This window comes from Balaenoptera musculus, chromosome 13 (genome assembly GCF_009873245.2).
Source record: "Balaenoptera musculus isolate JJ_BM4_2016_0621 chromosome 13, mBalMus1.pri.v3, whole genome shotgun sequence".
In the NCBI taxonomy this organism is placed as follows: domain Eukaryota; kingdom Metazoa; phylum Chordata; class Mammalia; order Artiodactyla; family Balaenopteridae; genus Balaenoptera; species Balaenoptera musculus.
This window is the reverse complement of record NC_045797.1, coordinates 15,589,497-15,605,555: the sequence shown is the minus strand read 5'-3', so window position 1 is coordinate 15,605,555 and position 16,059 is coordinate 15,589,497. Positions and strand designations below refer to the sequence as shown.

Genomic DNA, 16,059 nt, shown 5'->3' with positions numbered 1-16,059 from the left:
TTTCCACGGTATCCTATTGTGAGGCCCATCTTCCACTGAGGTTTTCAATTTGGTAGTCAGACTTTCCATCAACCATCAATTTTTCCTACACTTGGATTTTTTTCCCCTTTCTGAGTGCTCACTCTAGTATCATGATTGCAATTTTTTTAAAATTCTTATTGTTAACATGAATCAGAAATTTTCTAAAATTTTATTGATGTAGTAAATCCATTTCACATTATTCCTGTTGATGTTTTCTGAGCTGCAGTCTCCTTTCCTACATTCAGCGATTTTTCTCTTGCTCATCCTTAGAACTAGAGACCTGCTTGCCCATATAATGGTTAATATAAGTAGTGGCCTAGAGCAGCCAGCCTCCCTAAAAAAATCCTTCACACTTTGAAGAAGGGAGAAGAGATTTTACCTTACTTAATTTATGTGACCAAGGCCAACAGCCTATAGGAAATGGGGGAGAGATGGATATAAGGAAACCAGTGGTGCTTTTCTCCCAACCATGAACCTCAGACATACCCTGCTCTTCCCTGTGGCCTTTGGCTGGGGGATGACCCTCCAGAGGCCACCAGCCTTCCACACTGGGGCAGGCCCTCTGAGCAGAAGCCTTGTCTGTACACTTGAAATAAACCTTTGTCTGCTTTGTCTCCCGCAGGATCGCCCGCATGATTCGTCAGGAAAGAGGCAATGCCCTGCTGGTTGGAGTGGGAGGCACAGGAAAGCAGTCTCTTACAAGACTTGCAGCTCACATATGTGGTTACAAATGTTTGCAGATTGAATTGAGCCGGGGGTATAATTATGACTGTTTTCATGAAGACCTGAGGAAGCTGTACAAACTGGCTGGTGTAGAAGACAGGAATATGGTTTTCCTCTTCACGGACACCCAGGTACATATCTAAATAGCGAAAGACCAAGAACAGGAAAAGGACAAGTGTTACAATCACGTGTGTGTACTTCAAATAGTTTTTAGGATGTAGTTCAGGGAATCATTCCCTCTAATAACAGAGTTCTTGGGCCTTATGAAAGACTTTTATGATACATTTTTACTTCTTTTACCAACTATTGCTTCCCCCTTTAAATTCTAAGTAAGTAAATGTGATCAGAGGTTAAGAGGGCGAGAAAGGACTTAACTTTTCTTGGAGGGAAAGGACATAGAAAACAGGTAATAAACTATTCCTGTAGAAATAAATATAAGAAAGTAATTCCCTAAGTGAAATCAATTAGGGAAACATGCTTTACTCAAGAAAAGGAAAAATGGGGAGGGTGGGAGGGAGGGAGATGCAAGAGGGAAGAGAAATGGGAACATATTGTATATGTATAACTGATTCACTTTGTTATAAAGCAGAAGCTAACACACTATTGTAAGGCAATTATACTTCAATAAAGATGTTTAAAAAAAAAAAAAAGAAAGAAAAGGAAAAAATAATGGATATGTTTTGGTTAAATTAAATTTAAAATCAAAATAAGATTACATCTATGTCTACAACAAATTTAACTGATCCTGAATTTACTCCATAATAGAGGATTGTCTACATTGATTACACTTTTAATATTAGGGAAAATATACGTTTATAGAAATCAGCCAAGGAATAAAAAAGTGATAAATCTGATGCATAAGTACTTTAAACTTCATTTTAATTTTGAAAACACTATAAAATGACTAAGTACGAATAAAGTGGGAAAAATGTTTTTAACATCTGTGACAACCAGTGACCTTATATCTGAGTATGTAAATATTTTTTACAAATGAGAGAAGACCTGCAACTGAGTGTGTGGCCACTGTGGCCTGAGCCGAAGTCACATAACCTCCCCACACCGCATGTCCCCATATTCGGTGCCCTGCCCCACTAGACCTGGCGTCTAGTGCCCCAGTGTGCCCCCACCCACCGCTGAAAGTCTCCCTTACCGAAGTCAGCCCATAAAGTCTGGAAGAGGTGACTGCTTCTTCAAATGGGCAGACATCTAAAGTCTACAGGGATGGTGAAGAATCAGGGAAGCGTGACTCCACAGTAAACCTCCAATAACCGGCCCCAAAAAATGGAGATCCACAAATTGCCCCACAAAGAATTCAAAATTGTTGTTTTAAAGATGCTCAGAGAACTACAAGAGAACACATAAACAATTTCGTGACATCAGGAAAATAATGCAAGAGCAAAGTGACAACAAGTGACATCACCAAGATGGTGACATAGGTCAGTCCCGACTGCTCCCCCTCACAAGAACACCTAACAATCATTCACAGATGAGACACGGAGAAAATCCTAGAACCTGGGGGGTGAGGCTGAAGCACACCCCTGCACCACAGAGACCAAGAAAGTCCACGTTAGAAGGGTAAGAGGAGCAATGACACACTGACCACGTTGCCCTCCTCCCAGGCCAGCACAGCACCACATCAAGAGGTCTCCTCTGAGCCTGGGGTCTCTCCAGTGGAAAGAAAGAGCCCAGGGTGGACATCCAGCTCCCGCAGTGTTCTGGGTAGCATCTTGGGAGTCTTGCATCACAGGGATGGTGGAGGAATCTGCAGTGCTTGACTTCTGGGAATCTGACTGACGGAGAAGGCGTGAGGATGTAACAACCAGCACTCAGATCATGACAAACCAAGTTCTTACCCACAGCGCCCAAGTAGTGGTCCAAGCCAGCAGCTTTGCTCATCTGCAGAACCAGTCTGACCAGGGAACTCAGCGGGGTGCAGGTCTGCCTGATTCGAGGTCCTCAAATGAAGAGCCTTGCCAGCCCTGGAGCCTGGTCCGGTCCCCCCACCCACCCAGTCATACCCTGCTCACTGCTGAGTGTAGCTCCTGGCCCCGCCCAGCCAGAAGGCCTGGCCAGAACACCTGGAAAGCTGTGTGGCCCAGCAACACTCAAGAGGAGAGTATGGCAGACAGAGTAGATGGCCCACAGGGCAAAGCCAGTGGAGTGGCACTGTCCAGCCACGGAACTTGGGATGCAGATCAGCTTGCGTCCAGACCACAAACAAAGAGCCTTTCCAGCCTTGGAGCCAGTTTCCTGCTCCTCCCAGGCAAGGCAACTAATTCATAGTCCCATCCACTGCTTAGTTCCCAGTCCCTCCAAGCAGAAAGCTTGACCAGAAACACCTAGGAAGATGTTTGGAACCAGCTCTCCTTCTCCACCTCAGCAAGGGAGCTAATTCATAACAGTGCCCAATGATGAGTGTACCTCCCTGCCATGCCCCACCCCACCAGACCACAAACAGCCTTTTTGGGCTTGGAGCCCATTCTCCCACTCTGCCAGGGCAGGGAAGCTAATTCATAGCCCCACCTACCGCTAAGTATAGTACCCACTCCCAACAGTCTAGGAAACCTGATAAGAGAACCCAGGCAATCACAGAGCTCATCCTATAGCCTTGCTCATTTAAAACCAAGTCAGAAGTCCTGTCCAACTGTTCTCAGCCAGTTGCATCACCCATGACCTCAGAGCTCAGGCATTATCCCTACCCTAAAATAGACATTGATAGCAAGTCCCACCTGCTCAAAGATATTACCAGTTGATATGTCCAGAAACCCAAACTGAGCTGACTGGTGAAGAACAATCTCTGCCAAAGTGATCCAGTAAAGTCTGGAAGAGAAGATCACTTACTCAAATGTGCAGATGACAATGTAAGGAATCAAGGATCATGAACAATCAGGTAAACATGATACCACCAAAGGAAACTAATAAAACCCCAATAACTGACCCTAAAGAAGGGGAGATCTGTGAATTGTCAGACAAAGATTCAGAATAATCCTCTTAAAGAAGTTTAGTGAACTACAAAAACACACAGATGGGCAACTAAATGAAATTTGGAAAACAATGCATAAACAAATGAGAAGTTCAACAGAGAAATAGAAACAATTTTTTAAAAAACCAAACAGGGGCTTCCCTGGTGGTGCAGTGGTTGAGAATCTGCTTGCCAATGCAGGGGACACGGGTTTGAGCCCTGGTCTGGGAAGATCCCACATGCCATGGAGCGACTAGGCCTGTGAGCCACAACTACTGAGCCTGCACGTCTGGAGCCTGTGCTCCACAACAAGAGAGGCCGCGATAGTGAGAGGCCCATGCACCGTGATGAAGAGTGGCCCCCACTTGCCACAACTAGAGAAAGCCCTCACACAGAAACAAAGATCCAACACAGCCAAAAATAAATAAAATTTTAAAAATTTAAATAAAACCAAACAGAAATCTTAGAGCTGAAAAATACAATGACTGAACTGAGGAATTCAATAGAGAGCTTCAAAAGAGATTCAACTATGTGGAAGAAAGAATCAGTGACCTAGAAAACAGGACATTTAAAATTATCCAGTCAGAAGCATAAAAAGAAAGAAAAAGAGTGAAGAAAACCTATGGGACTGATGGGACACAATCAAAACAAACAATATCCACATTGTGGGAATTTCAGAAGAAGAGAAAGAGAAATGGACAGAAAGTATATATTGTATACGGTATGAGAAAGTAGTCCAATTCTTTATGGATGTAGCTGTCTAGTTTTCCCAGCACCATTTATCGAAGAGACTGTCTTTTCCCCATTGTATATTCTTACCTCCTTCGTTGTAGATTAATTGCCCATATAAGTGTGTGTTTTATTTCTGGGATCTCTATTCTGTTCCATTGATCTATGAGTCTGTTTTTGTTCCAATACCATACTGTTTGAATACTGTAGCTTTCTAGTATAGTTTGACCTCAGGGAGCATGATACCTCCAGCTTTGTTCCTCTTTCTCAAGATGAGTTTGGCTATTCAGGATCTTTTGTATTTTCATAGAAATTTTAGAAACACGCTCTGTTTGGTTCTTCTTTATATCTTCTCTTTGTTAGACTTCTTACTGTGTTCATGCAGTCTTCTCTCTAGTTCATGAGGATCTTTATGGTCATTACCTTGAACTCTTTATCAGGTAGATTACTTATCTCCACTTTGCTTAGTTCTTCTTCTGAGGTTTTATCTTGTTCCTTCGTTTGGAACATATTCCTCTGTTGCCTCATTTTGCCTAATTCTCTGTTTATATTTCTATGCATTAAGTAGGTCACTCTCATTGATAGTTGCTCTGTAAATAGTTCTAATTTTGGTGTGCTGTGGGAGGAGGCAAGCTCAGGGTCATCCTACTTTAACATCTTGGCCACTCCCCCAGGGTCATCTTCTCTTAAAGATAAAATTAACTCAATGTGAATTTTAGATCATATATTTGCTTTGTAATATACAGGCAGTAAATGTAAAATGGTTGAATAAGGTATAATGACCAGTCTGCTTTCTTCTACAGATTGTAGTCGAAGAGTTTCTAGAAGATATAAATAACATCCTGAACTCAGGTGAAGTGCCTAATTTATTTGAAAAGGATGAACTGGAGCAGGTTTTAGCAGCCACCAGACCAAGAGTGAAAGAAGTAGGAATTTCTGAGGGGAATAGAGATGAGGTAGGACATGTCAGAATGGTAAGAAGGTTTTGGAAAACAAAAAGTTGTCTTAGCCTTTTTCCAGTGGTCCACAAATCCCCTTAAGCAGTCCATGGATAGAATTTTTTCAATATAATTTGTTTCCTTTGTAATCCTATGTATTTTATTTCCTACATTTAAAGCATTGGTTCATCAGACTTCCAGAAACTGTTATGGAAAGCAGAAAACAGAAACCCTACTATCCCATGGAGATCATAGATCTGTCCAAACTGGAAAGCTTCTCTTATCCTTCTTAAACACAAATTTATTTCACACACCCCCCAGTGCCCTGCCTAAGGAGTTCAGTACTTTTGACTGCCTTTCCTATCAGCAAGATTATGAAATGCATTCTCTCTCTCTCTCTCTCTCTCTCTCTCTCTCTCTCTCTCTCTCTCTCTCTCTCTCTCTCTCTCTCTCTCTCACACACACACACACACACACACACACACAACACAGCTGCTGTCCACATCCATTTCTCCAACACCGTGCTACACTCTGTAAGCTGCTATTTGTCTAGCCCAGACTTTTCTCTTCTTTCTGCACCTTATCTAACTTTTTTGGCCAGTCTTTCTCATATCATCTCTTCTGTGTCCTTTCATGAGAATTCCCTCCACTGCTAGGTCAGGACTTATAGGTACAGACAACCAATGTAAGCAGAAACGGCTTTATTCGAGGGACACAACCATTGGGAAGGCTAAAGAAAGGGATTCCAGGCTGAATTCCTTGGAATGATTATGAAATGACACTGTAGAAGTCAACAGTCAAGGACACTGCTGCCTCTGCCACGACCATTCTGCTGATCCAAGAAACCTCTAACCAATCAGTGTGCTACTGCTTCAGTTGCCACCTCCAAAGCCATGTATCCCCCACCATGTTGGGAGCAGCTGAAGTAAGGAGCCACATCCAGAGACAGTGACCCTAGGTCCATGCCATTTCTGCCAGGCTCTGCACCTGCAGAAATAGTTGCCCTGTACCCTGTCTCTTTCTCCCAATGGTCTCCTACCCCAAAGCAAAGCCTTGTGTGAATACCTCTCTCCACTTTATTCAAGGGGTCTCCTTAAATCCACTGATGAAGAGGACCTACATCACATCCCAAACCCAAGTTGCAACAGAGTCTGCAAAATGTCATTTAATCTTTCCAGTCTGCATGAGAAAAAGGGGTTGGAATGGGATGTTAAAACAATTCACACATCCACTATACTAACATTTTTTAAAATTTGATATTGGTAGAGTCAGATGCATTAGCCAACACTTATTTTCATGGTTGGTTCAGCCTTATTCTAAATTGAAAATGTCTTTCTTTTTGTCAGGTGTTTCAATACTTTATCAGCAGAGTCCGTCAGAAGCTGCACATTGTTCTCTGCATGAGCCCTGTTGGGGAGGCCTTTCGGTCCCGATGCCGGATGTTTCCATCCCTTGTGAACTGCTGCACCATTGATTGGTTTGTCCAGGTCGGTGACATCACAGGATATCTCTTTGAGAAGTAGGACTTGCTTGATTTTATTGTTTTTAATGAAGTATAATTGATTTACAATGTTTCAGGTATACAGCAAAGTGATTCAGTTACATATATATATTCAATGGTATATATATGTGTGTATATATATGTTTCAGATTATTTTCCATTGTAGGTTATTAAAAGATATTGAATACAGTTCCCAGTGCTATACAGTAGGTACTTGTTGCTTATCTATTTTATATATAGTACTGTGTATCTGTTACTCCCAAATTTCCAATTTATCCCTCCCCTCACCTTTCCCCTTTGATAACCATAAGTTTGTTTTCTATGTCTGTGAGTCTATTTCTGTTTTGTAAATAAGTTCATTTGTATCATTTTTTAGATTCCACATATAAGTTTTATCATATGATATTTGTCTTTCTCTGTCTGACTTCACTTAGTATGCTAATCTCTAGATCCATCAACGTTGCTGCAAATGGCATTATTTCATTCTTTTTTATGGCTGAGTAATACTCCACTATATATATATATATATATATATATATATATATATATATATATATATATATATACACATTACATCTTCTTTATGCATTCATCTGTCGATGGACATTTAGGTCTCTCTTCCATGTCTTGGCTATGGTAAATAGTGTTGCTATGAACATAGGGGTGCATGTGTCTTTTTGAATTAGAGTTTTTGTCTTTTCCGGGTATATATCTGAACTTGCTTGATTTTAAAGTGGTAACACATTGTTCAATAACTCCTCAAGGATACTTACATTAGCTTCAAAGCCCACTAGGAATTTACTCATGTGCAAGGGATGACAATGACAATCATTGAACAAAGGCAGAATAGAATTTATAAAGAAGAGAAGACTATTAAATTTACCAGTGTAGAGTTACCAGTGATCTTGACAAGAGTTCTTCTGGTGGAGTGATGGGGTAGAAGGTTCAAGAGAGAGGAAAGGAGGGGAATCAGAGACAACTCTTTCAAGGAGTTTTGCCACAAAGGAACACTAAGAGATGGGTAATAGCTAGAGGGGTATGTGAGGTCAAGAGAGAAGTATTTTTTTTAAGTGGAGAACACAAACAACACACATGTGTGCTGATGGAAATGATTCAGAAAAGAGAATTATATTGATGGTGCAGCAGACAGAGTTAGGCATTGTTGGACCAGTGTCACTGAATAAGCAAGAAGGGATGCGATGGAGTCACCAGTGAAGGGGCTGACGTGGGTAGGGAGTACGCACAGCTCACCCCAGAGTGTAAGCCCACAGATGCAAGTAGAGGGGAAGACGTGGGGGTGAAAATTCATTGAAGCTCTGTTTGCATTGCTTCTATTTTTTTTTAGTGATGTGGAGAGCAAGGTCATGAGCTGAGAATGAAGAGGAAAGAGGAAGTGTTAGCAGTCTGAGGAAGTAACATAGGGTGCGAAATACTCAGGAGGATACAGGAGTGACAGATGAGACAATGTAGAAGCATTTCTGGGCTAAGAACCCGCTTGAGCTAGTTGCCATGTATTGACAGTGAGGCCAGTCAGCACAGCTGTGGGGGGTTTTCCCAGCCGTGCTATCTGCACAGTTGCAGGTGTGGGGTAACAGAGAGTTGCACTTGACTGAGCAAAGAGACAAGAGAGGAGCAAAGGAGTTGAGGTGAACAGGACAGTGATTATAACCATGAATCTGACGATCAAACTGTATAATAAGCAGAGAGGACATGAGGTCCTCATAATGGATGTGATTTTATTCATGCAGTTATGCTGAAAACACCCACGTTTATTCAATCAATCAAATAGTTTTTGAACAACTTCTGTGTACCAGACACTGTGCTGGGGTCAGCAAATGCAGACCCAGGACCTCCCTCAAATGAGCACAGCCATTCAATTCATGAAACATCACGGACACGAGTAGGAGTTAACAAGGTGAAAGGGGGGACAAGGCAAAAAAGACTTTCAGAGAAATGCATTTTTCTTCATAGTTAAACTGTGTATTATGGAAATGAGCAACAGACTTTCCAAATCATATCTTTATTTACAGTGGCCCAGAGAAGCACTTCTTTCTGTGTCAAAGACATTTTTCTCAAACATTGATGCTGTAAATGAAGAACTGAAAGAAAAGCTCTCCCTCATGTGTGTGAATGTCCACTTGAGTGTCTCCAGTATGGCAGAACGCTATTACACAGAGCTCCGGAGACGGTACTACACAACGCCCACCTCCTACTTGGAACTCATCAATCTCTACTTGTATATGCTGAGTGAAAAAAAGAAGCAGTTGGTTTCAGTAAGTTTAATATTATTAATTTAAAAAAAAAATTTCTTTTTTTGCTTGGACTCAAAACTTTTGCCAGAATGAGTGGCAGATCTATGTTCCATCTTGCCTGCTGGACTTCTCTCCATCCCATACATGCCCTTGAAAACCTACAATATGACCAAAAAGTGTCTCATGCTGTCAGTCCAAAGGCCTTCCCCTTCCTTGATATTTAGATTTTGTCTTCTATCATTTACATAAGCATCCTTGACTCGGGAGCATGATATGGACATTGCAGCAGAATTAAAGTTAAGCAGAGAACTAGTCACCTCTGCAGTGTTTAGTAAGAAGGAGAACTTTTTGTTAAATAATAGAGATGGGGGTTTGGTGGTCTAACGTGTCAGTGGTTCCCATTAAGAGCAAGGACTTCAGTGTCAGGCAGACCAGGTAGCACCTCTGCTCTACCTCTTTCTTCCTGTACAACCTTGAGCATGTTTTGTAACTGTTCCAATCTTAGTAGAAAATAAGGTTTTAAAAAAATATGTATCTACCTCTTGGATTGTTGTAGAATTTAAATAAGATATGATTTGTGAATTGCTTGGAATATGACGTAACACATATGAGGTGCTCAGAAAATAGTGGCTACTGTCATCATCATCTTCAGGCTATTAACATGACCTAAAATTTTCAACATTTTAAACAGTGAAAATGGAAGCATTTACCATTTAGATATTTTAAATGTTTTTCAGAGGATTTTTACCTGATAAATATATGCCTAGTAAAATAACGTGACGCATACTTTTGAAACATGCCAATTTGAACCACGTTTTCTGTCTCACCCTCAAAAAACAGTTATTCCGAGGTGCCTTCTTTACCAGATACCACTCCTTTGATCCTAGTCAAGAATTTCCTACCACCGGGGAGTAAGGTTCAGATCAGCAACTAGGGCTAAGTACCCAGGGCACTATCTCCAGGGGGTCTCAGCCCTGCTGATGCACCCTGAGGAAACCAGCTCCCAGAGCTGTGACCTCCAGGAGTTTCTATTTGAACTTGTCCCTCATTCATTCAACATGCTACCAAGCTACCACAGGGAATAAAAATAATACAGTGTGGGCCTTCAGTGACGTCCTACTCCTGTGGCCAGGGGGCATGGATCCAAACCCACTGTGGTGAATATCAGGGACATTTCCTAGAGTTCTGTTACCTGAAGCTTTCTGTACATTCACAGTGTTAAGTATTACAAACTGATTCGCCAATTCTGCAGATGTGAAATTCTAGTACATGAGTAAGAGATGTCAGTAAACTTATAATACTCATCATAATAGATATTTTCCTTGTCATCTAGGCATGTGAACGGGTAAAGAATGGTCTCACCAAGCTATTAGAAACAAATGTACTCGTAGATAAAATGAAATTAGATCTTTCAGCTTTAGAACCTGTCCTTTTAACAAAATCACAAGATGTTGAAGCCCTGATGGACAAACTGGCAGTGGATCAAGAAAATGCTGATCAGGTATGCAGCGTCACCCGACAGTGGGTGAGAAGGCTTTGACCACCAACTGATCCCTTATATATAATGACAAATGATTGGATTTTTAAGTATGTTATTAAAATAATTAAGTGATAGATCAATTTAGCCATGCTTTTAAGCCTGGCTCTCTCCCTGAGAATGAGTGAACCCAATGAGTGGGACAGAGAAAGTTGTGAGAATAGTACCAGCTGGAAATATAAAGCAGTGAATCTTCTCTTAAGAAGGAACTGTTTGTTCTAATAACTTTGTCTCCATTATTATCAACATGGCATGAGACGGACAAAGGAGAGCATAAAATGCAGTAGAGCCAAACTTCTTTCATCATTGGTCTAATCCAAAGGGGCAAATGTGACTCACTATGATTGGCTTTACTTTTAAACATTGAAATTCAAATACTGAGACCACTTAAACCGTCGTGTTTCAATGGTTAGGTCCGAAGCATTGTGCAAGAAGATGAAGCGATAGCAAAAGTGAAAGCCGAAGAAACCCAAGCCATAGCTGATGATGCTCAAAGAGATCTTGAAGAAGCTCTCCCTGCACTCGAAGCTGCTAACAAAGCACTGGATTCCTTAGATAAAGCAGATATATCTGAAATCAGAGTTTTCACAAAGCCCCCAGATATGGTCATGACTGTGATGGAAGCCATCTCTATTCTCTTGAATGCCAAGTGAGTACCTCACAATCACCCATTACCAAAATACCTGGTGGAATTTCTTTGCTATTTTTCTCCATTTTCATTTACATGTTTTCATTCTATTCTCCACCCTCTCATCAGTTCAGTCTGTCATTCAACAAATTGATTCCACAAGCATTTTCTTGAACATCTACTTTGCACTAGATGATGGAAAATATAAAGTTCTTCCATACAAGGCACTTACAGTCTAGTGGGGAGAGAGGCATGAAAAATAATAATTTCAAGACATGTGAGAGTTGCATAGTATAAGGAGTGCCAAGAAAAGAGTGCCTAAGTCCCCCTGCGGAGGTGTGATCAGGTTTTTTGGGAGATGATGCTCAGGTGGAGAGTGGACCATGGGGAGAGCTCAGGGACCTTTGATACTCATGGATTGGGTGGTGCTGGGCAGGAGGGCAGTGACTGAATCATGAACGGTCTTGTATGCTGTGCTAAGCAGTTCAGGTTTCACCTAGGAGATATGTAGTTTTCAAACTTTCTTTAGTAATATAAACTTTTCTTCAATAAAAATTGTGTTTTAAGAAACCTTTCCAAGTAAAAGTGATCAAAGTGAAGGTAGAGGGCCCAGAGCCCTCCCCCGCCAGACCTCCCTACTAACCCTCTGGCCAGCACCTCGGTGGGACCTGGGGGCTCTTCAGAGCACAGATGGAGAGCCCTGGCCACAGGGGACTGAGAACCATTGAACATTGTTGACATAATCAGATTTTCACATGAGAAAGACCAACCTGGCCAAAGTTCACAAAGATTGAGTTTGACTGAGAGACAAAACCAGTTCGAAGGTGATTGTAGTGTCCTGGCAAGAGATTTTAAGGATCTAAACCAAGCAAAGGAGATAAAAATGTGAGTGCCTGGGCCATTTTTGAAATAAAACTATTATTCCTATAATGCCTTACATTTCTATGACTCTATGATTTTATAATTGTTTCTCTACCAAAACTGTGTTGTATGGAACATTAGTCATCCAACTACTTGTCCCCCCATGAATGGTGGTGCACATAACTACCAATTACTGGGATTATAGTATTGAGATTAAAACTACCCACTTTTTGGGATAACATTTTTAATTAATTTATTTTTATATAGTTGACGTACAGTATTATGTTAGTTTCGGGTGTGCTACATAGCGATTTGACATTTGCACACATTGTGAAACAATCACCACAATAAGTCTAGAAGCCATGTGTGGGATAATATCTTTTTTTTTTTAACTGGACCGGTACTTTAATAGTATTTTTAAAAATTATTATAAGTAACACATAATTGGACAACATTAAAAACACATCTTTGTAGCTTCTTTACATTAACTTCAATTTTCTGTCTTTCTTGGAACTAATAATAGTAATAGTAGCAGTAAAACAAACCTCATTTGGGGGGGTAACTAATATAAATGTCATTCTACAAATTTTGAAAGTCAGTTAGATGCAAACAAAATAAATTTTTATAACTGTAGCTCAACCAGTAAATAAGAGCATTTGCAGAAACATCATTGTAAGTATTTTTTAAAAATCTAACTATACACACTATGAAAGTAAAATTGCATAAATATATGCCTAGAAAACAAAAGTAGTAGCTCGTGGTGCTCTTAAAGACTAATAAAATGCTTTCAGTAAATTGTGTTATATTTGCTTTATAATAGGAAAACTCAGAGCAAGTTAAACGTTACATGACTAATAACATAAACAATTGACATAATTCTGTCTGAATTCCAACTAATCATGCTTAAGTGACATATTATCTGATTTCTTTTTTTTTTTTTTAATTTTTGGCCACATTGGGTCTTCGTTGCTGCACACAGTCTTTTCTCTAGTTGCGGCGAGCCCCTGCACTGGCTTCTCACTGCAGTGGCTTCTCTTGTTGCAGAACACTGGTTCTAAGCGCACGGGCATCAGTAGCTGTGGTCCGCAGGCTCAGTAGTTACGGGCTCTAGAGCACAGCAGCGTCAGTAATTGTGGCGCACAGGCTTAGTTGCTCTACGGCATGTGGGATCTTCCCGAACCAGGGCTGGAACCCATGTCCCCTGCATTGGCAGGCGGATTCTTAACCACCGCGCCACCAGAGAAGTCCTGATTTTTTTTTAATCTGTGGGATAATACTTTAATGTCCTCAAAGGAATACACTTCTTTTGTTCTTACATTCCCTCATTACAATGCTATTAACTTATCATGTGTACTTTTCAGGCCTGATTGGCCAACAGCAAAGCAACTTCTTGGTGACTCTAACTTCCTGAGAAGACTTTTAGAATATGATAAGGAAAACGTTAAGCCTCAAATCCTGGCAAAGCTTCAAAAGTATATTAATAATCCTGATTTCGTGCCTGAAAAAGTAGAGAAAGTATCCAAAGCATGTAAATCCATGTGCATGTGGGTAAGAGCGATGGATTTGTACTCTCGCGTAGTCAAAGAAGTCGAGCCAAAGAGACAGAAACTCCGCACTGCACAGGTACGTCGTCTGTGTTGTGATATTTTATAGAATCAAAGGCCATGATCATCAATCATTCGAGCTCCCTTTGTGGTGCTGCTGAGACCCTACACAATATAGATAGTAATCATGCTCTTGAAAATTAGTTTTTGTTTTAAAAAATAGCTAGCAAAGATTGTTTTTTTCAGAAATGACCTCTGAAATCGGCCCTCTTCCAGTATAAAAGGAAAATAAGTCCTTATTATATTCATATCGTCAGGCCTATGGTAATTTTTTACTTTATTTTAGCTGTAGCATCTGATACTCTATGTTTCTATTTGCTAAATACTCCCACACTTGATGAGGTTCTAAAAACCAGCTTAACCCACAATTGGATGTGAGGCCCCAAGCAGAATAAAGAATGATCATTTAGTGGAGCAGGTTACCAAAAGAACCACGGCTATAGCGCAGGGGTTGGCAAACTTTTTCTGTAAAAATCCAGACAGTAAATATTTTCAGCTTTGCCGGCTTTACGGTCTCTGTTGCGATTACCCAACTCTGCCGTTGCAGCACCAAAACAGCCATCAACGATTCAGACACGAGTTAAGTGTGGCTGTGTTCAAATATAGCTTTATTTATGGTCATTGGAATCCACATTTCATACAATTATCATGTGTTATGAAATATTATTCTTCTTTTGATTTTTTTTCCCCAACCATTTAAAACTGTAAATCCATTCTCAGCTCACAAGCCACACAAAAACAGGCAGTGGGCTAAATTTGGCCTGCAGGTCATAGTTGCAGACCCCTGCTCTAGAGAACTAGTTAGGAAAGATAGTTTTCACTATTGCATGAGTATTTCATTTGTTTTATCATTTAAAGTTAATAGTCCATTTTAGTAACTAATTCATCCTCAAATGCTTGGTACATCTGTTTCTCTAATCCTTCTATGATTTATTTTGTTGGACTTTGTTTTTGTTTTGTTTTGTTTTGGTTCTGCTCTTATATTTTATTCTCTCATATTTGTTTTAACTTTGTATATCATATCACAATCTTTTAGGACAAACTCTTTTAAGAGAAAGAGAACATATATCCTATTTTTTTTAAATAACCTATATAAATGGGAATTGACCTTCTTTGGGGGCCTGTTCTTATTTACTTGATTTTATTAGGCTGAACTTGATATTACTATGGCTACTCTGAGAGAAAAGCAAGCATTACTAAAAAAAGTGGAAGATCAAATACAGGCCTTACAACATGAATACGACAAAAGCGTGAATGAGAAAGAAAGTCTGGGTAGGTAACTCATAAAATTTATGCTGGTCAGGAAATGCCTGATTTTCAAAAGGAAGAAGAGTTTTCTGGCAGTCAGGTCTCAGCTTCCATCCAGTATGCAGGGCATATTTGCACTAAATGGATGGCCTTAACCTTCCAGTATAACATTAGTATATTGTATATATTCAACTCCTATATCTGAATAAGGCTTTGGTGGGGGGGGGGGGGAATGTTACATTATAACACAGAGCAGCACATGAATTTGATCCAGAAAATAAATACCACAGGGGCAGGAAGAGAGCACTATCTTCAGCCAGAGTAAAGGAGTATCAAAAAGGAACTCTCAGCATGGAAGAGCCAAACTTGGACTTGGCTCTGAAATGGGTACTAGTGCTGAATTGGTGTGAGGTTTCCCAGAGATGTATTGACATCATTAGCTAAGTAATGCTCATTCCGCTATAAGCAGAAGCAGGTGAATAAACTTCTTATACTGTAGGCAAATATTGAATAACATAACCCGGTTTTCTTTAAATTTTCTAGCACAGACGATGGCCCTGACCAAAGCACGTCTGGTACGTGCTGGAAAGCTGACGGCTGCATTAGGAGACGAGCAAATCCGATGGGAAGAAAGCATCCAGAAATTCAACGAGGAGATATCGAATATCATCGGGAATGTGTTCATAGCAGCAGCTTGTGTGGCCTATTATGGGGCCTTCACAGCCCAGTACAGGCAATCGGTGGGTAAACGTGCTTTCTGTGAGGAGGGGTGAGAAGCAGCTGAAACTGAGGGAGGCGGGGTGTGTGTGTGTCATTTTTCCAAGTTTAGAGGGAGGTTCTCCATGAATCTTAGGTATACATTCCACTGCCCCCAAGTCAGTGATGGTTACCCCTAGGCTTTCCTTAACACAATCCCCTTTTCCTCTCCCGCCTTAGAAAGTTACTCATCGCTTGCTTACACAGGAACCTGGGGGAAGAAAAAGAGACAGGGAGTCTTCCCCACTTAGGATCTAACAGGATGAAGTGTTCTGAATTGGTGAGGCTGCTACAAAGGG

At 40.7% G+C, this 16,059-nt stretch overlaps 1 protein-coding gene across 1 annotated transcript in view; it reads left to right on the top strand.

Annotated features, from left to right (window-relative positions):
• Positions 1 to 16,059, top strand: part of DNAH6 (dynein axonemal heavy chain 6) — a 298,716-nt gene that overhangs the window by 184,013 nt on the left and 98,644 nt on the right. Inside the window, exons 46-54 of the mRNA XM_036873333.1 lie at positions 644 to 875; positions 5,239 to 5,391; positions 6,720 to 6,860; positions 8,905 to 9,147; positions 10,460 to 10,627; positions 11,077 to 11,312; positions 13,514 to 13,775; positions 14,905 to 15,028; positions 15,548 to 15,744. Coding sequence (XP_036729228.1) covers positions 644 to 875; positions 5,239 to 5,391; positions 6,720 to 6,860; positions 8,905 to 9,147; positions 10,460 to 10,627; positions 11,077 to 11,312; positions 13,514 to 13,775; positions 14,905 to 15,028; positions 15,548 to 15,744 — 1,756 coding nt within the window. The remainder of the gene's footprint in view (positions 1 to 643; positions 876 to 5,238; positions 5,392 to 6,719; positions 6,861 to 8,904; positions 9,148 to 10,459; positions 10,628 to 11,076; positions 11,313 to 13,513; positions 13,776 to 14,904; positions 15,029 to 15,547; positions 15,745 to 16,059) is intronic.